Source organism: Gorilla gorilla, chromosome 18 (genome assembly GCF_029281585.2).
Source record: "Gorilla gorilla gorilla isolate KB3781 chromosome 18, NHGRI_mGorGor1-v2.1_pri, whole genome shotgun sequence".
Taxonomy (NCBI): Eukaryota; Metazoa; Chordata; class Mammalia; order Primates; family Hominidae; genus Gorilla; species Gorilla gorilla.
Genome location: NC_073242.2, coordinates 112,173,311 through 112,200,512, shown reverse-complemented (window position 1 = coordinate 112,200,512; position 27,202 = coordinate 112,173,311). Strand labels below are relative to the sequence as shown.

Genomic DNA, 27,202 nt, shown 5'->3' with positions numbered 1-27,202 from the left:
CTTTTCCTGCCCCACCTTCCTCCAAATAAGCCCACGATAGAGTGGCAGCCTTCAGAACCCCAATCATACCCTGGAAGCTTCTGAGGAAAGGCTCCGATGCCAGACGCGGAGAAAAGAATGACCAGGAAAGCCTGTTGCCTGAGATAAGTCCTGACAGTGATGCCAGCGGCCGCTTACTCACTGCCTACCCGACTTGCTCACTTAATCCCCAGAGCGGTATGTGAGGGCAGAGGGTGCCGGTGAGGAAGCTGAACTCCACGCCTGGGAGGCAGATGAGGACTGACAGCAGGTCCTCTGGACTGTAGTGCTTGAGGGTGGAAGGCCCAGGTGCGGCCTGGGGTTCTCAGAGCTGCAGGAGCCTGAGGCCTGTCGTGTGCATGTCAGGACACGGAGACCCCTTTATGCCCCCGTATTCACATGCTCCCTTCTGAGGGGTCATCTGTTTTTGCAGCTAGCTTGTCTTCCCTCCAGAAGAATCACCTTCCTCCTTTCCTCCCACCTGTCCCTGACTCATGGTTTCCAGAAAATGGAAATGCAGTTGACAGCAAACCTCGTCTGCAGTGCCTGCCGTGTGCCATGTGCTCTCCAAGGGCTCCCCATGTGTCAGCCCATGCAACTCTCCCAGCAACTCAGCTGGGCGGGTGCTCTTGGCACCCCCATTTTATAGGCAGGAAAATGGAGACACAGTGAGGGGCTGCCCTGGCCCCAGGCCACACAGCTGGTGAGAGCTGGGATCTGAACCTGGGAGCCTGGCCCCAGTGTCTGTGCTCCACCCTCTCAATAACCATGTCTCACAAGGAGGGTGGCCCGGCTCACACCTGAGGAGGAGGACAATTTCCCTATATCACAAGGACACTGGTGGGCACATGGTGGCTCACGCCTGTAATCCCAGCACTTTGGGAGGCTGAGGCAGGAGGATTGCTTGAGGCCAGGAGTTCAAGACTGGCTTGGGCAACATAAAGAGATCCCATCTCTAAAAAGAAAAAAAAAATTAAAAAAAAAAAAAAAGTAAGCCAGGCAGGTGGTGTGCACCTGTAGTCCCAGCTACTTGGGAGTCTGAGGTGGGAGGATTCCTTGAGCCTGGCAGTTTGAGGCTGCAGTGACCTGTAACTGCGGCACTATACTCCAGCCTCGGTGACAGAGTATCTCAAAAAATGAAAGGGAGGGGAGCACTTAGGTTTTTTTTTACTTTAAAAATAAAGCATATTCTATGTAGAAATGTCATGAAATGCAGAACTCTAAGGAGATTTGAAATCACCCACAATCAGAGGAATCAGGGTCCCCACGGGGGACTATGAGCCCCAGCAGTAGGCCCATGGTCACTTGTCACTCCTGAGCCTGTTCTGTGAACTGTGAGCATGGCCTGTACTCCCAGGTGCTCAGTCCAGTGGGAGACTTTGGCCTGTCTGAGGCGGGGTCTGGACAGAAGCCTCCTCCTCTGGGTCTCCCAGCCTGGGGCTCCGCTTCCTGGCAGCTCCCACAAGACCGAGAGCGGTGCATGGGAAAGAGGGAGAGGGCAAGTGGACTTCCTTGCCTCGGCCCAGACCAGCTTGGAAGTCTGTGACCCCAGTCTGACCAGGTTGGTGGATGAATGGGGGGCGCTGGACAGAGGTTGTGGGGGAGGTGAGGCTGGGTGTCCCCAGACTGGCAGGCCCACGAAGAAGGGAATGAGGAACCCTCTTGTGCACGGGCCTCTCTGTGACGGGCCTCGGCACAGGACCCAGTGGCCAGCAGAGTCCCCGCCTCGGGACTGCCCTGGCTCTGGGCGGGCCTGTTATCCCAGGATGGGATGCCTCTGGCCACTGGGGCAGTCTCCCATCTGGCCAAGCCTGGCCTGGGATGGGAGGACAGGCAGCAGGCAGGGTGTGAGCGACCTGACTGCCCACCTAGGAAGGAGAAAAGAAGGCTGGGCCCTTCCCAGCTTGGAGGGAGGGGACGGACAAGCAGACAGGTGCCTGATGCATCCTGCTGACCCCAACATGCCTCAGGCATTAGGCACCTGCACATTTAACCCTCCCATGAAGAGGGCCTTAGAACCCCCATTTCACAGACGAGAAACGGAGGCCCAGAGAGGTTCAGACACTTGTCAAAGGTCACAGAGCTAACGGGGGACATGTTGGGACTGAACAAGGCTTTGTGAGTGCAAAGCCCGGGTCTCCCACCTCACGCAGCTCAGCTGGGATTTTAACCCAGTTCAGAAGATGCCACCTCAACCAGAGCCCTGTGCTGCCCTGTGGACAGGACGCTTCCTGCCAGCCTCGCTGCTTTCCCTGACTCACAGAATCTCCTGCAAGGCACGGGCAGAACGTGGCGGCCTCACGGTGGCCTGATGCTTGGGAAGGCATGGGGCATGAGAAGGCCCCTGTGGGGGCACATTCAGACCGCTTTGCTCCTGCTGTGCAACATCCAGAAATATCTGCTCCCTTGAAAGGCAAACCAGCTGGCCCGGGGATTTGAACCCAGGCTGAGAAACAGTGGCTGTTACCCACGAGGCCGGAGGACCTCAGGAAAACTCCCTTTCTCTCCACCTGTGCAGTCATCCCATCAGGGACCTTCCCAGGCTCCACAGCACATCTGCTGGCCTTAAATGCTCCAGGGACCTTTGAGTTTCTACAGAGTTATCATGTGCTCCAGGAATGAGCAGTTTAAAGTTTTCAAACAGGCTGGGCGTGGTGGCTCACGCCTGTAATCCTAGCGCTTTGGGAGGCTGAGATGGGCAGATCACTTGAGGTCAAGAGTTCGAGACCAGCCTGGTCAACATGGCGAAACCCCATCTCTACTAAAAGTACAAAAATTAGCTGGGCTAGGTGGTAGATGCCTGTATCCCAGATACTGGGGAGGCTGAGGCAGGAGAATGGCTTGAACCCGGGAGGCAGAGGTTGCAGTGAGCTGAGATCGCGTCACTGCACTGCAGCCTGGGTGAGAGAGCGTGACTCCATCACAAAAAAAAAAAAAAAAAGAAAAAGAAAAGTAAATACATATAAGAAAGAACTACCTAGAAGAATCAAAGACTTTTTAAAAACTACAAAACAGGCTGGGCACAGTGGCTCATGCCTGTAATCTTTGGGAGGCTGAGGTGGGCAGATCACTTGAGGTCAGGAGTTCGAGACCAGCTGGCCAACATGGCAAAAACCCGTCTCTACTAAAAATACAAAAATTAGCCAGACTTGGTGGCAGGCGCCTGTAATCCTAGCTACTGGGGAGGCTGAGGCAGGAGAATGGCTTGAACCTGGGGGGCAGAGGTTGCAGTGAGCGGAACTACTGCAGGTAATACAGGATGTCCCCTGGCCCTGCCTCCCAGTCATTAGGACAACCCCAAATTCATCTGCATTTCCCTGAAGTTCCCCGAGGGAGGGGCCTCTTCCAGCTGAGCTGCAGCCCACCAAGGCCTCTTAAAATCTGATGTTTGCAAAGAGTCCCAGGCGGTCGACAGGAGCCGATCAGAAGCGCGTCCTACCCCTGTGGCCCCAGTGTGCCACGGCTTCCACACTCTCCCCATCTGAGCTTTACAGCAGCCGCACTGAGCGCTTGATGTCACTGCTCTTAGCACTTGGCAATACTCAGGTTCAGAGGGACTGAGTACAGGGACCAGTATGGCATTTGGCATAGAGTCTGGCCTGGCGTAGGTATACAACAAAAGCTGGATGAAAGAATGAATAAACAGGTGGATAAATGAAGGTGTGAATCATACATCGGTGCCCAGCAGGAAAAGAGCTGGACGCCAAATGACTACAAATCCCAAAGCTCTTCTTCGCCTCCCGAATCCACGTTCTTTTCATCACCCCACCCCTCCTGCGCCTCATGCGGTGATTTTTTTCAGCATCAACCTCGACCCGCATTTGGAATAGTTTTCCTTTTCAAGGATCTCCAGGAAATTTTTGCAACTTAGGTTACTTTTCAAAAGTGTCAAATTCTAATGATGCAGGGGCCTTCCTATGGGAACACGCAGCAACTGATCAGGGCCTGCGCCCCACTACCCCTGCTCCCTGGCAGTGGAGCGGGAAACACTGACCTGTGCACCCTGGGACCTGCACTGCCCTCTCCGATGGATGTGGTTCGCTCTAAGCATGCCTTCCTGAGCCCCGCCTGGCAACGCCCTCTTGAAGACCCTTCAGCTCCACATAAAGTCATCTTTTTTTTTCTTTTGGAGATGGAGTTTCGCTCTTGTTGCCCAGGATGGAGCGCAATGGCGTGATCTCAGCTCACTGCAACCTCTGCCTCCCGGGTTCAAGCGATTCTACTGCCTCAGCCTCCCAAGTAGCTGGGATTATGGGCATGTGCCACCATGCCAGGCTAATTTTTGTATTTTTGGTAGAGACGGGGTTTCTCCATGTTGGTAAGGCTGGTCTCGAACTCCCGACCTCAGGTGATCCGCATGCCTTGGCCTCCCAAAGTGCTGGGATTACAGGTGTGAGCCACCGAGCCTGGCTGCTTCTTTTTTTCTTTATGTGTAACTCCCATTTGGGCAGCACTTCAATACTGATAACAGCAGTTCACGCTTTTATTATTGAGATGGAGTCTCGTTCTGTCACCCAGCTTGGAGTGCAGCGGTGCAATCGTGGATCACTGCAACCTCCGCCCCCCGGGGTTCAAATGATTCTCGTGCTTCAGCCTCCCGAGTAGCTGGGACTACAGGCGCCCGCCACCACACCCAGCTAATATTTGTATTTTTAGTAGAAACAGGATTTCGTCACGTTGGCCAGGCTGGTCTTGAGGTCTCAAGTGATTCCCTCACCTCGGCCTCCTAAAGTGCTGGGATTTACAGGCGTGAGCCACCGCACCACGCTGACAACAGCAGTTTACTCTTATCAAGAACCAGAGGCTAGGCCAGCACCAGAAGTCTCCAACATCCCTGAATTCTCATGCAGTCCTCCGAGAAGACATGCATTTTACAGACAAGAAAACTGAGGCCCAGAGGAGCCAAGAGCACTGGCCACAGTTCCACAGCAGCTCAGGCCCACGGCTGCATTTCCTCAATGCTAGGAGGCAAGTTTCCTGCAATCCAGGTGTGCAATAAATGCCATGTGGCTTTTCTCTCTCAAAGCACTGTTACTGAATCAATGACGCATCTTGCCCTCAATAGTATGGTCAAGCGGCGGGAACATGGCTGCATCATAAACGGCGGCTACTCTCGTTGGCCAGGTGTTCACCTCGCAGAGGTGTCTGCTCTGCGCCAGGCACTCAGGGCTGGCCCCTCCCATCTCTTTGCCAATGCCAGATGCAGCCATACTTGCGCCACCTCCCAGCCTGGGACTGGAGGCTCAGAGAGGATGACCAACCGTCCAAGGTCACAACTAGTATGTGGCATGGGTGAGACTTGAACCTAGCATGGTCTGACTCTGAGTCTGTGCCTTTCCTGACGTATATCACTTTGGAGCCCTTTGAGCGGCTGGGGTTGTTTGGGTCCAACCAGTTTGAAGCCTCCAATGAGCCAGCAACTTAAGCAGCCTGCTGGGTGTGGGGAGGAAAGTTGTTGGGAAAATACAGTTATCAGGCCCAAATTGTGTTGAGCTCCCCGAAGATGGAAGAGGCTGCCAGAAGCATAATCCCATTTTGTGGAGGGCTTGGGGATAGGCGTGACCTGCTCCTCTGCGTAGCCCCATCAAGAACCCCTCCTGGCTTGCCCTGACTGTCCTGGGCCCTTGGCGATGGCCCTGACCCCCACCTGCACCCTGGCAGCTGGGTGATGCGGGCAGGCAGGGGGTCTGGACGCAGATGGGGGAGAACAGAGCCCCCATTCATGAGCATGTTTATGAAGAAGGAAAAAATGTGTGTCAACTGCGTGATGAAACTCAAACCCTTAGTGCTTAATGAGAAATAGGAGCCAGGCCCAAAATACCAGAAGGCCCAGGAGCTCACGGTGTTTGCAAAAACCAGCTGGAACTGGGGAGTTGGAGTGGACAGCAGGGCCACTCTCTGGCCTGGAGGCTTCTACCTCCATCAGAGCAGGGAGCCCCCTCCAAAATCCGGGGAGGCGCCCTAACCCGGCTGCCGCTGGGAGAGCTGGCACCCTTCTCTGCCTTGAAGACACTCAGGGCTGTGACGTGTTCTTGGAGTCGCTCTCTTAGTGGGATCTGGAATTCCGCTTGGCTGGGGGTGGCAGTCACTGAATGTGGTTATGCCCTCACCTGACCTCTGCTGCTGGGACCACGAGGCGGGGCTGGTCCTGAACCCCTGGGCACACCCCACCCTTTCCTCTCCGGGGCCAAAGCCAGGGCAGAGGAGGCTATGTGGGGACGCTGCCTCCACGATCTCCTTCAAACCCGCAGCAGCCACCTTGTGAACGTGTGTGCGCGTGTTCACCTTCGCAGACACCACAGGCCTTGCTAGCAGAGCACAGGGGACACCCCAGGGTGCCTCCCAGCCATTTCTCCAGCTCACCAGGCCCTCAGAAGCTGCCCTCTGTCCCTCGAAACCCTGAGCAGGCTCCAGGAGCAACACATACATGACAGAATGACCAAACGCTGCCCAGCCGCGTGACGACACAGGGGCTCAGGGAAACCCCACCCACCCACACAGACAACACCCCAGGCACCGGGCTTCCGAGTGGCCTCCCTGCAGGCTGAGGCCCCTGGCTCTAGACAGGCACCACGCATTGGTTAAATGTGACAACACAGCCGTACTCCCAACCCCTCCGAAAGGTCCAGCAACCACATGCAGCTGCATCTGAAAATGCCTGTCTCTGGATTCAAAACTCCTGAGAGCGGGGCAGAGCTTGTTCCGAAGGAAGGAGTTTGTGGAGCGAGCAAGGGGGAGGTGTCTGCTGAGTGTCTGCAGACCTGAGCTGGTCTGTGGAACCACATGGCTCTGTGGGGGGCAGAAGGGAACAGTCAATGAGATCCCTCAAACTGGGGTTCCCGGAACCAGGTGCTCACGGGTTTGAGATGTGTCAGGTGGAGCGTGTGGATGGCAAGGCTGGAGAGACCCTTAGGGGTCAAGGATTAAGAACTGTACTCCCCTCCACCCTAGAGTCACAGAGTTGAGGTTCAGGGAGGGGGAGGGACAGGCACAGAAGGAGCCAGCTCAGAAGCCACACCACCCAGAGCAGCCCTGGGTCCACGGGTCTCCTACACCCACACCCAGGCACACACAACACCAATGTGCACACATAGACACCCAGGCACACGGCAAAAATACGCACAGCCACATACCCAAGACAGACTCATACACTCCTGCACATGACCCGTCACTCACTCAGACACATGCATATGCACAGATACTCACACCCCAAAGACACACGGCATGCATGGCTCACATAACACACACATACATGGGCTCATGCACATACCTGCAAACATACAGAGAAACACACATGCTCTCTAACCCTACAGCACAAATGGTTACACCCACATGCATGCAGCCACAGCCACTGGTGCACAAAACTAGCCCAAGTGCCTAGACACACCCACTCCTGTGCATTTAACACACACACACACACATCCCTATAGAGAAATCCACATGCATGCCCACACCCATCTGTCCTATAAACACACACACTCGGCAGACCACGTGTGCTGTCGCACCCACATCCACCCATGGCCTTTCAGGCACACAAAGACACTCACAAGCTCTGAGGATCCCACACACCCAACACAGTAGAGATGTCCACACACTCAAAGACACACTTGGGCACCCCTGTGCTCCTGCACACCCTGGCAGATGTATCCAGATCTTCACACACACACACAAACTCATGCAGACATATGTACACATGTATGCTTGGGCATGCACCTTGCACATGTGCCCAGGCACTCAAGCATACAGGTACAAAGCCATGCATGTACCGCACGTGTGTATATACACACACCATATGTTCACAGATACACAACCACAGCCACATGTGCCTCACCCACTTGTACATATGCACCCTGTATGCCTGTACTCACAGCCACACTTGTGCTTATGCACACTCTTGCACACACCAGCTCGTGTGCACTCACACACAAGCCACTCTACCATGCCCGGCCCTGCGTAGCTGGAACCAACAAACACAGCCGCACCCAGCAGCAAAGCCCAGTCTCCTCCCACCGGCCCCGGGGGCGGGCACGCGGCGGGGCACTCACAGCAGCTTGAGGATTTCCACGTAGCAGCCGAGCGTGCGGTCGGCCTGGGGGCCCAGCTCGATGCTCATGGTGCTGCAGGCGGGGCTGACCATGAGGCAGTCGATGAGGTTGGGCTCGCTGTCGTTGCCTGCGCTGGCTGTCAGCGCCGGCTTGGCAGTGCTGGTGCGTTCCACCTCCACGTGGATCTCACTGGAGGCCACGACCACCGACTTGAGCCGGGCCTCAGACAGCGTGGCTTCCTGAGACACCAGGTCCGGGCTGGGGTGCAGAAGGCGCAGAGGTAAAGTGGGCTTCCGGTCGCACGGCTGCTGGCAGCCGTTCCGGATTTCCTTCAGGCTTGGGGAATTGTCGCGGCTGGGGGAAGAGGCGGGAGAGGGCACATGAGTACAGGCACCGTTCATGATGCACCATGACCCATCAGACTAAAGGCCTCCCTGAATCCCAGGATGAGGCCAAAATGTAATACTATCATCATTCCTGTGCTACAAATGAGGAAACTGAGGCTCAGCCTGGGTGCACGGCTTGCCCAAGATCTAGACAGGAAGAGGTGGGGATGGCAGCCGAACCCAGGTTGCCTGTCTCTACAGCCCATGCTGTCACCCCAGCACATAACAGGTGCTCAAAAAATATTTGCTGACTGACTGAGTGGATGCTGATCTCCACGTGACAGCCATAAGGCTCTTGGCATTCTCCACCAAAATGCCACTGGCCACTTTCTTGATAAGCCAATGGGATCTACTATTTTGCTTTTAGTTGCTTCCTGCAGTCTAACTGCCCTCCAATCCCTGACCTCATGCCACAACGTCCTCCAGGACTCTGCTCTCCTGCCCCCAAACCCAGCCAAGTGAACAAGCTCAGTATCTGCCCTTCTGTCTGAGGAACCCCCACTCCTCCTAGGTAACCCTCCAGGCACAGCATCTTTAACTGCCCAGAGGAACAGAAGCCTGCACAAGGTGTTAACACGTGTTAACTCAGAAAGGGGCTCTATGGCATTATTAATCTCACATTTGTTAGGGAAACGCTGGGCAAACAAGATGAAATTAGGCTTCTTAATGGCAGGACTTGTCAGAGCCTTGACCTGGTTAAAGCCCCTCCTCTGACTGCTTCCCAAGGTGCCCAGTTGCCTGGGAGGTGCATTATAAGGGACAGTAGTACCATCAACGGGTTCCTCTGCTGGTGCCCATGGGCCGGCAAGGTGCTAAGTGTACTCACACAGATGCTCAAAGACAACACTGAACAGTGATTCCTACCGTCTCTGTGCCACAGGTGAGGAAAGACGGTCTCAGAAGTTAAATGATCTACCCCTAATTAAACAGCCCATGAGTCGACGGAGATGGGATTTGAAGCCAGATCTCCTGGACCCCAAAGCCCAGGATCCTCCTAACTAGGTTGGCTTCCAAGGTCCCCTAAGATCTGTGCCGGTCCCCTCCTCCAGGAAGTCTTCCTTGATTTCTTCCTGCTACTCTTGCCCTTCCTACCCTCGAACTCCTCCTAAACCAAAGCTTTCCACCCCTGGCGGGACACCAGGATCCCATGGGTACACTTCCAAACATCCCAAAGCCCAGTTAGACAGGAATCTCCAGGATGCAACCTGGACATGAGTAATTTTTAAGGCTCCTCGTGTGTGGTCAAGGTTGAGATCCACTAATCCAAGACTTCGAGCACAACGGCATGATTGAAAACAGCTGCTTGTCTAGTCCTTCCCCACATGTGTCACATGCATGGGTCCTGTGCCTCTAAAGGGGCTCCCAGGCTTGAGGACAGGGCCACACAGCTGGCATTGTGTTTGGGGAATTGTTGCAGCTGGGGGAAGGGGTGGGAGGGGGCACGTGAATAGCCCCTCCAAGGGCTGCGTGCAGAACTTGAACCCCATGCACAGCAAGGGTCTGAATGTATCCAGCACATGCCAGGAACCAGGCCTGAGCTGAGCCCACCAAGGGTGTTTAATAAATACACTTTCAGCTTTGCTGGGGGAAATAAACAATCCATCGGCTAAAGTCCGAGAATTCTATCGTTGATAACAATTTGTGTGTGGTCTGTGATGGGGGGAGACCTAAATTCTTTGGTCCCGATCTGATTTGCTCCCCAAGTACTCAACACTGCATTTCTCTTTGTTTGCCGTTGCTGGGTTTTAAAACTGGATTTTCAAGGCTGTTTGGCTCAGATTGGTGATTTTCAAGAGAGCCACGCTAACCTGGGTCAAGTTGTCTGTTCCTTTCAGTGTGAGTACATTGTGTACATTTGCCCACCGAGAGCACTGTGGACGGCCTGGAGGACATGACGGGCTTTATCTTGAAGGGACTGGCTGAGGGGGCGTCATGGACCTGAGCCCACGAAACATGTTGGCAGCATCGTGCTTCTCTGGGTGATATCCAGGAAATGTATGGCATCAGCTGGAACCCAAGCTACTGTGGGCTCCGAGGGGGCTCAACACAGCTGAGCCAGGGCTGGCACGAGGCAGCAGGCACCATCTCACCCTCGCCACGCCTCCAACCTGGCATCTCCTTGCCACAGCCACCTAACCGTTCCCCAGGGTCACGCCTGCCCCCTACTCCATCCTCCTCACAGCAGCAACCAGAGGGGAATGGAACTGAAATCCCATCACGTCCCTTCTCCACTTACAACCCACTGTGGACTCTCCAATGTTCCCAGGATAAAAGTTCTGCCACTGAAACCCAGGACAACCCTGCTACTTACAGAGTGATCCCCAGCCTGCAGCTTCGCCTGGGTGCTTGTTAGACAAGCAGAGTCTCAGGCCCCGCCCCAGACCTGCTGAATCCAAATCTGCATTTTAACTCCAACCCTAGAGAGTCCCAGGCACCAGGAGGTTTGAGAAGCTGGCTATTCATGGCCCAGCACTCTCTCCTCTCCAACTCCATCTTTTGCTTCCCTTTCCTTCTCTCTGCTCTAGTCACACTGGATTTCCTTCAGCTCTTCCCCTGCAGGGACCTCCATATTCAGTGTGCAGCAGAATGACTTGTGGAGTTTGTTTAGAATGCAGACTCCTGGGCCATACCCCAGAAATGTTGCAGCCAGGAAACTATTTTAAAGCAGTCCAGGTGATTCTGAAGTAGTGGTTCAAGGACCCGTAGATACAATAAACATTGTACACGGGCATGGTGGCTCACCCCTGTAATCCCAGCACTTCTGGAGGCTAAGGGGGGCATTTCACTTGAGGCCAGGAGTTTGAGACCAGCCTGGCTAACATGGCGAAACCCCATCTCTATTAAAAATACAAAAAAAAAAAAATTAGCCAGGTGTGGCAGTGCACACCTGTAATCCCAGCTAGTTGGGTGGCTGAGGCATGAGAATTGCTTGAAGACAGAAGGCAGAGGTTGCAGTGAGCAGAGATTGCGCCACCGCACTCCAGCTTGGGTGACAGAGTGAGACTGTTTCCAAAAAAACCCAAAAACCAAAAACAAAAACACTGTGACGAATGGCACCTTCACCCATCACTGCCAGGCCTTTCCATGTGGTTCTCTCCCTGGTCACCCTCTTCCTGCTTCTTGCCTGGAGAACAGCCAGGAGGTATTAACGTAAATATCACCTCCCCAACGCTCCTTCCAAAAACAGATGCCAGGGCCACCCTAATTAAATCAGAATGGCACTGGGAGGGTCCTGGGCATCCTCTTCTTTCTTTCTTTCTTTTTTTAAATTGACATATAACCCAAAGTATGCTGGTAAATGTCTAACAACCAACTCTCCAAAGAAAGAAGCCCTGATCTGGCTGGGTGTGGTGGCTCACGCCTGTAATCCCAGCACTTTGGGAAGCCGAGGCGGGCAGATCACCTGAGGTCAGGAGTTCAAGACCAGCCTGGCCAACAAAGTAAAACCCCATCTCTACTAAAAATACAAAGATTAGCCAGGTGTGGTGGCCCACACCTATAATCTCAGCTACTCAGGAAGCTGAAGCAGGAGAATCGCTTGAACCCAGGAGGTGGAGGCTGTAGTGAGCCAAGATTGTGCTACTGCACTCCAGCCTGGGCGACAACAGCTAAGCTGTCTCAAAAAAAAAGAAGAAGCCCTGATCTGCAGTGTTTACCAACTTCTTTGGCATAAATACTCACCACAGCTACTTCAAGCTACCAATATGATATCATTACAGAACTGGGAAGGGACGTGTTCCCAAATGTAACGCGTGAGCTAGCTCCTGCACACTCTGGGTATAACTTAAATACTGTAAGCCAGGCGCAGTGGCTCACGCCTGTAATCCCAGCACTTTGGGAGGCCAAGGTGGGTGGATCACGAGGTCAGGAGATCAAGACCATCCTGGCTAACATGATGAAACCCCATTTCTACTAAAAATACAAAAGTGCAGGCCTGATACTACCCTCTGGCTTCCGTTTTCTCCTCTTTTTGCCTCACCGTGCTGTCAGCTCCAGAACAGGCCCTTGGGAATGAGCAGCCTCCCATCTCCACATTCTGGCCCCTGGAGTCCCTGCACTTCCTTCTGATCAGGGAAGTGATTCAAGGTGGGACATGATCCCCTTTGAACATCGGGACCTGAGGCTGACAGCATTAAAATAGTCACCCTCTCTCATGCCCTGCTGCAAGAAAACAGCCCCTGATTTATCAAATGCCTTTTCCTGCCCCTCCGAAGAACTCAGCAGTATGGCATTTGTTTGAGAAATCCCCCCTGTACAGGTTTTCAGCGACTCCGAATGCTCTACTGCCTTCATTTTGAGAAAAGACTGAAATACCCTCCTGCTGTATCCCCAGCTCTGGTGGGGTCTGGACTCATGTTGGTCTCCTTGGAGTTGTGTAGTGTACCACCTGAACAACTGGGTGGCTGCAGCAGAGACCACCGTGTTCTGCATGTCACATCCTCTCCAATGACACCAGAGGTCACTGCAGAAAGTTCCCCATAAACTAATGGCATCTGCATCAGCCTGCATCCCGGGAGCAGTTCTCAGCCAGCGAGGGATGGGAGCTGGTGAGTGACTATCCCAGCACCGCCAGCCTCGGCGGAGCAACTCTCAGCAGAGCAACCCTTAGTGTGTTCCACACGGCCTCCTGGGGCACAGTGGGAGTGCATGCCAGCTGCCTGAAGTGGTCACCTGCTTGCTTGCTTTCTTACTTACTTATTTATTTATTTATTTTTGAGAAGGAGTCTCACTCTGTTGCACAGGCTGGAGTGCAGTGGTGTGATCTCGGCTCACTGCAACCTCTGCCTCCCAGGTTCAAGCTATTCTCCTGCCTCAGCCTCCTGAGTAGCTGAGTACAGTCATGTGCCACCATGCTCGGCTAATTTTTATATTTTTTTAGTAGAGACAGGGTTTCACCATGTTGGCCAGGCTGGTCTCGAACTCCTAACCTCAAGTGATCTGCCCGTCTTGGCCTTCCAAACTGCTGGGATTACAGGTGTGAGCTACCACGCCCAGCCTCACCTGCTTATTAATTCATACTTTACTGATGTCCTCCCTTCCCTGTTCCCCAGTTTCCTGGGACCACCTTCCTAGGAAGCCACTTCCACCCAAATCCTGGTCTTGGAGTTTCCTTTTGGAGGCTCCAAAGCCAGGTTGTGGCCCTGCCCTGCCACCTCTTCCGGTCACTTGCTACCCCACCACTCGCTTTTATTGCTCTCATGGTTTTTCTTACCCTCTGACATGATCTTGCACATTTACTTGTACATGATCTCTTCCTGGTAGAATGGAAGCCCCAAGAGAGCAGGGAATTTGTGATCTTGCTCGCTCTCCAGCACTGAAATTGTGTCAAGCACACAGCAGGCGCTCAAGAAAAACAGATGCAGTGGCTCATGCCTGTAACCTCAGCATTCTGGGAGGTCCAAATGGGAAGACTGCTTAAGCCCAGGAGTTTGAGACTAGCCTGGGTGACATAGCAAGATCCTGTCTTTACAAAAAAAATTTTAAATATTAGCCATGAGTGGTGGCATGTGCCTGTGGTCCTAGCTACTCGGGAGGCTGAGGTGGGAGGACGGCTTGAGCCCAGGAGTTTGAGGCTGCAGTGAGCTATGATTGCAACACTGTATTGCAGCACAACCTAAGTGACAGAGTGAGACCCTGTCTCAAAAAAATAAAATAAAACCATGCAAATCATGGGCAAAAGCCTGTGTTCTCAAAGCCAAGACTAGACAGGATAAACCTTACTGTCAACCCTTGTCCCCAACACACGGGCACATATTCACACCTCCATGTGCACACACGTACACACAGTCACATGTATGTGTACAGTTCACACATGCATTTGCATACCCGTGTGCACACATTCACACACACACACGAGTGTGTCATACCTCTCCAGTGGTGAGAAATCTTCAGCATAAAACATCTGTCCCTAAAGCCAAGCAGCTCTAACAGCCTTGCAGTTGTGGTGCTGATTCAGTGCTTGCTTTTTCAGCAGCATCCCTGGGTTCTGGGCCCATGAATCAATGTGCCCAGGGGAACTGGCAAACACACCATGAGGTCTGCCCAGTAAACAGCAACTCCACCTCTCCGGCCTGGTCAGTTCTTGGTGACTTTGCCCATGATGGGGGTGGCAGTTTGCCCCTCCCAAGCCCTCTGGGTGGCGGTGGTTCAGCAACTGACCTGTTGATGAACTCTTCATAGCAGGAGTAGATGGCAGCCAGGCACACGGCCACCAGGTTGGGCAGAACCCGGGGGTGGGGGCAGTGCCCTGTGGGGCCGTGCATGCTGGAAAAAAGCAGAGGCCTGGGGTGAGAAGCCTTCAGGAGTGGGGCCCATGGACAGGGGAAGGGGGACAAGGGAGGGGTGCTGCTCAGGCACGGGGCTGCCCGCTCTGCCAGCACCACTTGGGGGGCTCTGAGAGCCTTCACTGTGCAATTGGTGGCACCAGGATTTGGGTCCCGGCTGTGCCACGTGCAGGCAGCAGAAGGCAAAGCTCCTGGCTGTGGACTCCGGATCCAGGGTTCCCGGGTTCAAACCCCTGAGTGGCCTTGGAAACCTCCTAAACTCTCCACCCTGTTTCTGCAGCTATAAAATGAGGATAGCAGCCTCCTCCTCAGTTGGGGTACAGTTAGGACCAAATTTTCTAATTCACAGAGAGACCTAGCAAATGGTGGCCATACGTCCTGGGACAGTCATGCTCACACGTGGTGGTTCAGGAATAATTAATTATTCCTAACACCTCATTTTACTTTCAAACATATCCTGCTTTGGAAGAAAAATGATGAGGGTCATTTTGGCTTAGCATAGAGTCACCAACATAGTCACTAAGTCCTCAGTAAGTGCCACTAATTATTACTTGTCTTGGCTATTTTGGTGGTCTTGAGGATAACACCTGTACCATTTCTGGGAAGCTGTCATCGAGGCTGCTGTCACTAAGAATGGCCTAACCTGACAAGATTTTGCAAACCACAACTGGGTGGTGTCACCAGGGTTCTGGCATGAGGGCATGTCACAAAGCCACCCTCAAATGACTTCGTGAGTTCCAAGTGAGCATGTTTAGGAAATACGTAGCTTCAGAACTTGTTTAAATGGGTTACTGTGATATTCTTAAAACATGAGAAGAGTCTGGGGGCAGCAGTTCATGCCTATAATCCCAGCACTTTGGGAGGCCGAAGCAGGTGGATCACCTGAGGTCAGGAGTTCAAGACCAGCCTGGCCAACATGTTGAAACCCCATCTCTACTAAAAATACAAAAATTAGCCAAGAGTCATAACATGTGCCTGTAATCCCAGCTACTTGGGAGGCTGAGGCAGGAGAATTGCTTGAACCCGGGAGCCGGAGGTTGCAGTGAGCCGAGACTGAGCCACTGCACTCCAGCCTGGGTGACAGAGCGAGACTCCATCTCAAAACAAACAAACAAACAAAAAAGATGAGAAGAACAAGAATGAGGACAGCTCGGCCTGACACGAGACTTCCGCAGCATTCTCCATGTGTTGTGTCTCCTACTCACTGGAGCATCACACTAACTGGGCGAGGGGTACTATGGTTCTTGTGTGACAGATGAGGAAACTGGAGCACAGAGAGAAAATTTAAAATTAAACAAAGCAAAAGCAACCCCCCTCCCCCCCACCAAAAAAAACCAAAACACCAATCCCAAGAACCAAAAGTGAGTAAGAGCAAGAACATTTGGCTTCCTCTTGGTTATGTTTAAGGGGTGATTGTTCAAGCACCCGACGATGATGCTCTGGGACCACCAGGGGTGGGACAGAGTCCTAAACATGTGGCACCTACAGCCTGAGGGGTCGTGGGACCTGAGGCAACATCAGTGTTGTTGAGGTCCACTGTGTCCGAGTTCCTATCGGGCACCGTGCAGTAGGCTAGGGGCTTCCTCATAGAGGGAGTCTTCATTTAATTACACGATAGCCCCCCATGGATATCTGAGGAAACAGGATCAGAGAGGAAAGCGGCTCCTAGGCCAGAGAGGGACGTCGCGCTGGAGACCCACCTCTGAATGAACTTCTTCACCACTTCCATCCCCGCGTTGAGCTCGTTCAAGGCAAGGATGTACTCCTGAGTAAACAGCCTCAGTCGCGGGCACTTCCCAAAGTCCTGTGGAGACAGCAGAGGACAGGAGTCAGGGGATGGTGCTAGGCAGGGCAGGAGCCCAGGGCAGCCAGGACACCAGAAAGAAGGGCGGGACCGAGCTCTGCCTGGAGCTGTTGATGTGGAAGGCAACGGGGAGACACCAACCCTCTGGAAAGCACAGGTGGCGTCTTCTTCAAAGAATGGCACCGCGACACCCGCGCTTCCACTCTGAAGGACCATCTGATGAGCAGGTGCTTCTGGCTGTAGAGAAAGCCACCCTCAAAAGGCACTTGTGAGACAAATGAGACGAGAAAGAGAAAAGAGAGCCAGAAAGGCTGGGGGGACAAGAGAGGGTGCTTCCGAGGGGAATGCGGAGTGTGGAAGGAGGTGTGTGAGAGGTGGGTGTGGAAGAGGAGCGAAAGGCGGGTGTGGAAGGAGGTAAGTGTGAGGTGGGTATGGGAGGAGGTGAGTGTGAGGTGGGTGTGGAAGGAGGTGTGAGGTGGGTGTGGAAGGTGTGAGGTGGGTGTGGAAGGAGGTGAGAGGTTGGCGCGGAAGGAGGTGAGTGTGAGAGGTGGGTGTGGAAGGAGGTGAGAGGTGGGTGTGGAAGGTGAGAGGTGGGTGTGGAAGGTGAGAGGTGGGTGTGGAAGGAGGGGAGAGGTGGGTGTGGAAGGAGGTATGAAGTGGGTGTGGAAGGAGGTGAGTGTGAGAGGTGGGTGTGGAAGGTGAGAGGTGGGTGTGGAAAGAGGTGACAGAGGTGGGTGTGGAAGGAGGAGAGTGTGAGGTGGGTGTGGAAGGAGGAGAGTGTGAGGTGGGTGTGGAAGGTGTGAGGTGGGTGTGGAAGGCAGTGAGTGTGAGGTGGGTGTGAATGGATGTGTGTTTGTGACAGGCTGCTGTGGACAGAGGCATACATGTGCAGTGAGGAGTTGGGCACCAGGCGTTAGTGGCAGGGGAGGCACTGGCATGTGTCACTATGATGAGGGGACAGGGACACCACCCTGGTTGGAGGCCCCATCTGTGCCACGCTAGGGAAAGCAGCGCCTACACGTCTCCATTCACCAGCCCCCCGAAACTAAAGGGTCCACTGTGGGGCTCTGTCAAGGGGCCAGGTCAAGGACACAGGGACCCTGCCCGTGCCAGCCAAGGGCCATATGTGGTGGCTGCCGTGCTCGGCCTCTTCCAGGTGTCAGGAAGACAGGGGCCACGGCACAGACTGCTCTGCCAGGAGGCAGGAAGTCGGCGCCCAGCCCAGTAGGGCGCTTGGGACTTGCCAGGAACAGAACAGAGATGCAGGAGAGAGGCATGGGCCGGACAGGGGCCTGTGAATCTGGCCGCCGCATTCATTCCCAGGGTCGTGGCCAGGGCTGGGGAGGTGCTGGGACTGCCAGCCCCTCGGGCTGTGTCTGGCCAGTCAGGAGCAGCACTGTCCTACCCCCGACCCTCCATAAAAGTGATGTGGCTGACCACGGAGGGGAGCCTGGAATCTCCAGACCTGTCCCTCTGTACCCATCTCAGTGGAACCCATTTTTTAAAGAGAGCAGCCTGAATCAGGACTTCAAGCTGTACAACAGAAATAGAGACCCCCCTCAGGTCTAACTGACCCCGAAGCTGGCATGAAAGCTCTGAGTGGAACCCGTTCCTACCACTCCCTCCCGCAGGCTCCCAGGAGAGTTTCTAGAGCTGCTGGGGGCTTCTTCATGTGGAGTCAAAGGGGTCCTTTGTGAGAGACAGTGCAGGGGGAGCTTTCACTCGTCGGCCTGCTACGACTGTCCTGCTACATAAAGAGGGAAGCAGAGCCCCCGCAGCAAGTTCAGAAAAATGCACGCACTGGCATGAACACAAACACACACACACACACTCTCTCTCTCTCTCTCTCTCTCTCTCTCTCTCTCTTTCTCTCCCTCCCTCCCTCCTTCTTGGGTTAGAAAATGAGACCTCTGCATCACAAGTATTTAATCTGGCTTTGGGCTGCCACGTCTGTCTCTGGGCCTCACTGACCCCACTATGGAATGAGGGTCCACAGAAGTGATCTCTAGCCCCCTCCCATCAGGAGGGTTTTATGATTTTGTAAACTGCTTCAACAGAGACTTAAGGTAACTGTCATCTTAGCTATTAGATTTTTGAATAATCAAGGTCATTTCCATGGAAATAAACATTTACAGAGGGATCCAGCAGCCTCTGAAAAATACGCTCCCCTTGGAAAACTGGAGGGCAGGTTACTTGGTGGTCCACTAGGGACCACAGCCATGTCTTCTCGCCTCCTTTGCCACAAGAACACTCCGAGTGGCATGGGGGCACAGAGATACATGGTCATTCTTCAGAACACAGTTTGGCGAATTATTTGGACTGAATCTCCAGAGGAACATACTAAAGAACCGCTTCCTTTTGTTTCTAGTTTTTATTTCAGTCTAGCAAAGAACATTCTTTGAGACTCTCAAAGCTTCAGTTTGCTCATCCATGAAAGGGGGCACATAACATATTTGCAAGAGATGCACCCAGAATGGGGGAGCCCCCAAATCCCAGAACAGCACCGTGGCTACGTTCCCCCCATTTCCTAAATGTCTGAGTGCCTCCTTAAGGAGAAACACTGCATTTGGGGTGAAGAGCAGTCACTGTTCATGCCACCCCAACAGGCTCATGGCTTAGGCAGGCTAGGTACGCTCCTCAGCCAGAGACATGACCCCCCACACCAGCTGAGAGCCCCAGCTCCACAACGGTGCTGCTGACCCGTGCCCACTCATTAAGCATCAGGGAGCATTCAGTGAGTAAATGTCAAAGCTCTCTCTCGCCCACCGCCTGTGCTGTTAGGATTCCATGAGGTCAGGTCTTCCTGTGCCTGGCATGGCCATAATCACGGTTTAATACAGTCTGTTCTTCTACACGAGAGGCGGATCCTCCTCGGTCCTGCCAGCAGTTCTCCTCTGCCGCTGCCGCTCATGGTGTGTAATTAGGAGGCGCCAAGAGCAAGGTGGGATCTGGGTGCGTTAAAGCATCCCCAGACACCTGGGATCACTTACGGGGTACTCGTTACAAGTGAGGCGAGGACTCATGGCTGAGGGTCCCTACTCTCTGCCAGACTGCCACAGATACTATAAATTCTGGGTCTGCCCAGAGCGGTTCTGATTTTTATAGAGAAAATTATTACATGGTCAACACTCCAGGCCCATAAAACTAACCAAATACAAGAGAGGCGTTGTATGGTGAAGCCCCGAGAGCCTGTCTGAATTATGAATTTTTTCCCTTTGAAGTCAGATGTCCCCAAAGAACCCTTATGAAATGGTTTATTGACTAACATGGAATATGCAAAAATGTTTATGTGCCTGAAGAGGCATTCCTCTGCCAAGTATGTCCTGGGGGTGTGGCTCTGCCATTGACAAGTTAAGGTCCTTCGCAAGAAAACCTGAAGAACCTTTGCTCTGAACTCCAGCATGGTACAGCCCACTCCATACACTACACCCGTAGTGATTTTAAAGTTAACAAACAGGGCCCCTTTCCTTCCAGCTGGCCAAAGCCAGAAAGAGCTCCTCCTTGAAACTATGAGTGCCCAAATTAAGGCAGAAACCCCGCCCCATCCCCCAGTGGGGAGTCTCCTTGTCCTGGAGAAAGAACTGCACAGGGTGTCCCTATCCCCTGTGTTCTGAAAACAAGAAATGAATTTACCCCAAATCTAGGAGGGGCTCAGAAATCAGCAACAATTCATTTACAGTTTGCAATCGCTTAGAGTAGAGAATGGTACATAGCATTCATTATGGTACTAACACGATTTCAGTTGGTAGTGGTGGCCTGGAATGCAGGAGGGGAAAGAGTGTGATGCAGTCTCTGGCTCTACAGAAAGAGTGCTATAATTGATTAATGATGTCTGCCATGAGCATGGAAGGGGTAGAGGAGCACATGTGTCATGCACTTCCATTCCTGACTGGGGAAGGGGCTGTAGGTGATATAGTATTCTTCAGGGCATGGTGTGGAGATAGGCAAGCTACATCACAAGTGAAATGATGTGTGGTTACCCTTTTCCAGTTGTTTTCACGTGCTCCAGGAGACTCTAAAATCTAAGGTGGTGGCTGGCTCAGTACAACATGTGATTGGGAATGGGCCCTGGCCTCAGGCTGCCTGCTCCTTAGCTCCCACCAGGACCACCCACAGCTGCTCATCACACCCTGCCTATCCTGTCCCGCCTCTCTGGGTCCCAGATTCCTCCTATGCACAGGTGTCATGGGAATGGCATGAGGGTTAATAACACAATACACTCAAAGAGCACCACACTCTTGACTCCAAGAAAATGTTCAATAAGCATCTGCAAAAAGATGTTATTCTTATTCCTACCTGTGGCCCCTGTGGCCACTTAGTGGACCTAGCTAACCTCAGTTTCCTCGTGTCATACAGGGCAAATAATGGCATTTGCTGCTGTCCCTGGACTGATGAGGGAACACCAAGGGGCCATACAGATTACAAGCGCCCCGCCCACTGTAAGTGTGCAATTAAATCCTGCTTTTGTATTAAAAAAAAAAATTAAAGGCCAAGCTTTATTCAGATTTCCTCAGTTTTCCCTTCATGTCCCTTTTCTGTTCTGGGATCCCATGGAGAGCCGCAAATGACATTTAGTCATTAACGCCCCCGTAGACTCCTCTGAGCTGTGACAGTTTCTTAGAATCTCCTTGTTTTTGATGACCTTGACCGTGGGGAGTACTGGCCAGGTACTTTGTAGACTGTCCCCTTGTCGGGATTTGTCTGATGTTTTTCTCATGATTGGAATGGGGTGATGGGTTACTGGGAGGAAGACCATAGAGGTCAAGTGTCGTTTTTATACGTCCTATGAAGGGAACATTCTGTCTAACTGGCTTGTTGTTGTCGATGTTGACCTTGATCACCTGGCTGAGGCTGAGTGTGTCTGGTTTCTCCTCTGCAAGGCTACTCCTGCCCCCTTCCATACAGTGCTCTCTGGAAGGACCTCGCTGTGCGCAGCCCACGCTAAAGGAGTGCAAAGTCGCGCTCTGGGTCCTTGAGGGCGGGGCATCTACAGACATTATTTGGGCCTATTCTTCCCGGGAGGCTTTCCTCTTCTCCTCCAGCTGCGGTATTTTTGTAATTCTTAGGTACTGCAAAAAGATTCTTCCTGTTGCCGTAATGGAGGACAAGTTGTACAAAACCCCCAAAAGTCCTTAACCAGAATCTCAACCCCAGTTCCTGGCTGTCACGCTGGGCCAACCACATTCCCCAAATCTGTGCCAACGCAAAAGGCCAGGGAGGCGCGCGGGGCCTCATGTTCTGGGCGCTGGGGTCTGGGTGATGGGGCAGGGCGACTCACCATGTTATGCTTGAGGATTCGCTGCACCACGGGGGTGAACACCTCGATGACCACCATGGACCGGGGCCGCTCTCTGCAGTGCTGGGGACAGAGTGGGGTACAGTTACTGCGGCCCTAAGAATGTTCTGACCACAGCCCGTGGCTGCTAGCAGGGCTGGGGACAGTGAGCCCAGCTGTGGGTGCCTCTGTTCCCTTGATGAACACTGCTGCACTGCTTTCTAAAAATGAGTTTATTTTGGAGGGGGGCCAGTTCTAGATGCAGAGCAGAATCGAGAGGAAGGTAGAGAGCTTTCCCAGATACCCCCTGCCCCCGGCACGCACAGCCTCCCCAACGATCACTGCACATGCTCCTGTTAAGGATGGCGTGGGGGCGTTCCAGGCCCTGAAACGTACCCTGGGCACTCAGGCCAGTGGGCATGTGGGGCACTGGAAAAGGAATCCTGGTGGAGAGACAGGACCCAAGAGGACAACACAATCTTGTTTCCCTTTCCTGTCCCCTGATGCACACACAGAGGACTCCCTGGGCAGGGGGTAAAGTGCACCACCATCCCCTTTCCTCCCAGGTGCCTGCATTTCTACCCCACAAGCTGGCCTCATTGGTGGACACAGCCCACGCCTCCCCAAAGGACCGTGCAGTGTAACAAATGTGGCACGTATACCCTGTGGGATATTTGTTACAATGGAGAACCCCACACTGACACATCATTGTTACCCAGAGTCCACAGTTGGCTTTAGGGTTCTCTCTTGGTGCTGTGCGTTCTGGGTGTTTAGACAAATGTCTAATGTCCTGGAGCCACCACTGTAATATCATAGGAAGTCGTTTCACTCCCTAAAAATCCTCTGTGCTCAGCCAATTCATCCCTCCCTCTCTCCAACCCCTGGCAACCACCGATCATTTTACTGTCTCCATAGTTTTGCTTTTTCCAGAATGTCCTGTAGTTGGAATCATGCAGTGTGCAGCCTTTTCAGATGGGCTCCTCTCACTTACTAATATGCATTTAAAGCTCCCCCTTTCTCTTCGTGGTCTGCTACCTCGTTTTTTTTTAGTGCTGAATAACATTGCATTGTTACACAGTTTATTTATCCATTCACCCACTGGAAGGCATTTTGGGTGCTTCCAGGTTCTGGTAGTCATGAATACAGCTGCTGTAACGTCTACATGTAGATGTTTGTGTGGACAGGTGTGTTGAACTCATTTGGGGAAATACCTATGAGTGCCATAGCCTTAAAATTTTTTTCTTTTTTTTTTTTTTGGAGTTAAAAAAGTAGACGAGATGAGAGCTTTTGTTTGCTTTTTGTTTGGTTTTGACCTTAAAGCTTGAGACTGTTTCAGATGGTACACATAGGCGTTCTGACAGGGTCCTTATTTAATATATAATGAGACTTCTGTAAAGCTAAGATTCTGCATGTTTGGTCTGAAAGACCTTGGAAATTGGGTATGATAGTACGAGGGCTTTGGCATTTGAACACCAGGGTGTTGAAAATTCTGTGACTCTTCAATTGGTGGCTTTAGCAGTCGGGTGGCAGTCTGCAGGCCCAGTTCATCACCAGCATGGTGTTTTGTTTTTCATATTGGAAAGGAAGCCCTTCACAGGCTGTGAGGACAAGGCCCAGCCCCCCCCTCGTGTCCTGCACACGTGTATCACCCACCCGGCCCCCGGATGAGGATGCAGGACCTGGGATAAGAGAAATCAGGGCTCCCCTGAGAAAGCAAGATGAATAAACTTTCCTCAGATCTTGGAATTTGGCAGGAGTTTGGCAGAGCGGACGCAGCGCGGGAGGCTTTGGTCCCCTCAAGCTCTCCTCTCTGGGCTCCAACTCCCAGAGGCAAAATAGCCAAAGAAGCATCCCACATGGCTGGGACCCCCCTCCCTCCAAATAGCAGACGGCCCTCTTTGAAACACCCACACAGGATTACAGCAAAGAATGCCAAAAACGGTAGCTTTTTCTACCTCATCCCTTTCCAAACTGTGCTACTAGGAATGCTGCGGTAAGAAACACAGTGAGGCAAGTGCAGCCTCAGGTAGGAAACACAGTGAGGCAAGTGTATCTTGTTCTACAACAAATATCCAGTGTTCTAGAACCAGACTTTGAGAATCATGAGATCTGGGTGAAATCCTAAGCTTGAGAGGCAAGCATGGGGCAGGTTTGGGTTAAATTGGACAGGAGATGGAGGAGGTGACCTGTTGTGACAGGCAGAGGAGCAGCTGGCCGTTCTCTCAGGATACTGGGTTATTTAATTCCACTCTTCTGGGGGCATGATACCCATGAGTCCCGGGGGCAGACAAGGCCCTTGTGTGTCCTGAGGAGCCCGGGGCCTGTGTGTATCCACACCTGTATACACACACACACACTCATGGGTGTTCACTCCCTGGGCCAGGGGGCACACATTGCACACACCCACATTAAGGATGGGGGTGAGGGTCATTCCAGGCCCTGACAGGTACCCTGGGCACTCAGACCAGAAGGTGTGTGGATTGCTAGAAAAGGAATCCTGATAGGGAGGCAGACTCCAGGAGGACAACTGAATCTTGTCTCCCTTTCAAAGCTCCCGTCCCCTGACACATACACAGAGGACTCCCTGGGGTGGGGGGCGGGGGGCCGGGAAGGGGCAGCAAGGGAAATCAAGCGCACCACAGCCCCCTTTCCTCCCAGGGGCCTGCTGTTCCACCCCACAGGCTGGTCCCACTACTGGACACAGCCCACGCCTCTCCAAAGGACAGCGGGTGACCTTGGCAGGAGGCAGGTAATGGGAGCGGGGAGGGATGAGGACCAGCTGAGCGGGGCAGCAGGGGTATGACAGGGGAGTGCTGAGAACATGTCTCTCCAAGGACATAAAATTATTACGCTAAAAAAAACCACACAGCAAAGAACAAAACAGGTTTGTGTGCTGGTTCGGGCTGAGCCACAAAGATGTGCCCTGGGAATGAGAAATGCCTGGTCCCCGATGTGCCCTGGGCATGTCCTGTGTGAATCCCACTGCAAGGCTGGCGCCAGGTGCCTGGCAGCGGATGCCCTGCTCCACAGCTCCTCTAAGCTAACCTGGAGCACTGTGCTGCCTCCCGTGTTCAGGGAAAGCCCCACAGCCGCACCCCACCGTGGGCCAGCCACTGCGCAGAGGAACCTTGGCTAATAATAACCCAGCTCTGACGTCAGGAGCCCAGGAAATCTGCAGCAACCTGTCTCCTAAGACAGCCGGGAAGTGATTCCAAGGAAAAGCAAGATGCTCCCCTTGTGACTCTTTGTCACCTGTCTGGCAGAGAGGTGGGTGTAGCCCTAAGAATGGGTGCCGGGCATGCCCTCCGCCTGTGTCTGGGACCGTGACTCAAGACGGTGGGGCCCAGGTTTTCGGCCTTTCTGTGCAAACCCAATCCCTGGTGTGTGCACAGAGGGAGGTTACTTCCTGCAGCCACAGCCCCAGCTCAGCAATCCCGTACCTTGCAAAAGAATTCACAGAGATCTGGTGGTGGGTGGTTGTTTTCCAGCAAAGGAGCGATTGCCTGAAACACAACAAACAAGCATCAGGAACCGTGGGGTAGATAGCCACGAAAAGACTTCCAACAATCTCCAGGCCATATTGTGAAGTGAGAAAAATAGACGCAGAGCAACACATCCTGCATCACATCATTCATATTAAAAGCAGAAAAAGAAAAGAAAAGAAAAAAAATCCCCCAAAAATCCACAACCATATCTGTCTGTGTGGGTTTGTCACCACCTGAAAACAAGGTGTTTCTAAAGAGGGCACTGGGATGGGATGAAATCCTCTTTTCCTGATGAAAACATACTCATACTCAAGAAATACTTGCAAAATTGGCCGGGCACAGTGGCTCATGTCTGTAATCCCAGCACTTTGGGAGGCCAAGGCAGGTAGATCACTTGAGGTCAGGAGTTCGAGACCAGCCTGGCCAACATGGGGAAACTCCGTCTCTACCAAAAATACAAAAATTAACTGGGTGTGGTGGTGTGCGCCCCTGTAATCCCAGCTACTCGGGAGGCTGAGGCAGGAGAATCACTTGAACTTAGGAGGCGGAGGTGCAGTGAGCCGAGTTCATGCCACTGCACTCTAGCCTGGGTGACAGAGTGAGACTCTGTCTTAAAAAAAAAGAAAAAAGAAAAAAGAAATACTTGCAAAATGATATTTTAAGTAAAATTAAAAGTTCTGTCACAGCTAGTACGGCTGGGGTCTGGGTCTGAACTCGATTCTGAACTTGAACCTAGATTCAGCTCATGTTCTTCACCACCATGGTGAGCGCCTTCCATAGTGAGCCGGACCACAGCTGGGGTTTGGACTCCTGGTCCATGACCAACAACGGTTACTATTGCCTGGCCAATGGAATGAATAAAACCAACCGAAGCTATGGTAGAAAAATTAGTGCATAAAAAACTACCAAGCATGTCCGAAGAAGACTAATTGCCAATAGGGCAAATAAGAGGATGTAACTGTTGGAATGAAAGGAGGCTCCAGAAGGCGTCATAATAATGACAACAGCAATAGTAATAAAAGAATGCTGGAAGGGGAGGCTGTAAAATGCAGGGGTGAGGGTCAGACCCTCAGATCAAATTCTTTCCTGTTCTCAGGCATTCCTGCTGAGCCGGGAAGCTCAACCTGACCCAATTAAGGGTTCAGTTTAGCCACATTAGCTGGATAAATGCAGCCTGGATTTCTCAGATCAAAATTTCTTTCCCAGGCTTGTCCTGAATGCAAGCCCTTGTCCTCCATCCAGGGCTTCCAGGCACTCAGTGGGACCCACAGGTGTTGCTGGCAGGGAGAGGAAGGCAGTACCTCCTTCCAGCTCTCATGCTTGCTCCTGGTTCTGCAGCAGCCCATCTTACCACTTTGCCTTTGCACATGTAAGTCCCCCTGCCTGGACTGCCTTCCCCAGCTTGCTCCATTTACCTGACATTCTCCTATCTATCCTTTAAGATTCAGCTTGGTCACCTCCTCCTGGAAGTCCTCCATCATCATCCTCCCAGGACCCTCCCTGACAGAGGTTAAGTACTTATCCTCTGCACCCCCTCTAACACCCAGAACAAACCTCAGCCCTTGGCCATGTTATTTTTGTATTATCTGTTGACCTGCCAGGTTCTCTCAGCACACATTCAGTCCTCAATGGCAGGCCTCAAGTCTTGTCCAGCTCTCTATCTGTGTCTGGCACATAGTCAGACTCACATGCTCAGCAAAGTTCGTTAAATGAATTGATGAATTAATACTATGCCAGAAAAAGGTGGTGGTGAGTGATTGGGGGTGCCCAGGTTGACTTGTCCTCCTGTTCTGGCAAGAGAAGGCAATGGATAGTCCGGGTGAGAGCATGGAGAAAACCTTTATACTGTTAGCATTAGCAAACACCCACTGAGAGCCCACTATGTGCCAGACACTGGAGCTGACA

The 27,202-nt window shown here is 52.7% G+C and overlaps 1 protein-coding gene across 3 annotated transcripts in view; it reads right to left on the bottom strand.

Moving 5' to 3' along the window:
- CMIP (c-Maf inducing protein) overlaps positions 1-27,202 on the bottom strand; it is a 266,184-nt gene that overhangs the window by 25,045 nt on the left and 213,937 nt on the right. For 2 of the 3 annotated variants that reach the window (XM_031002719.3, XM_019012701.4), the window contains 5 exons: positions 25,253-25,315; positions 21,816-21,896; positions 16,434-16,537; positions 14,609-14,713; positions 8,064-8,417 (listed from right to left, as the gene is read on the bottom strand). In XM_031002719.3, the coding sequence (XP_030858579.1) occupies positions 8,064-8,417; positions 14,609-14,713; positions 16,434-16,537; positions 21,816-21,896; positions 25,253-25,315 (707 nt within the window). The remainder of the gene's footprint in view (positions 1-8,063; positions 8,418-14,608; positions 14,714-16,433; positions 16,538-21,815; positions 21,897-25,252; positions 25,316-27,202) is intronic. The other variant, XM_055366753.2, reaches the window with a different exon arrangement.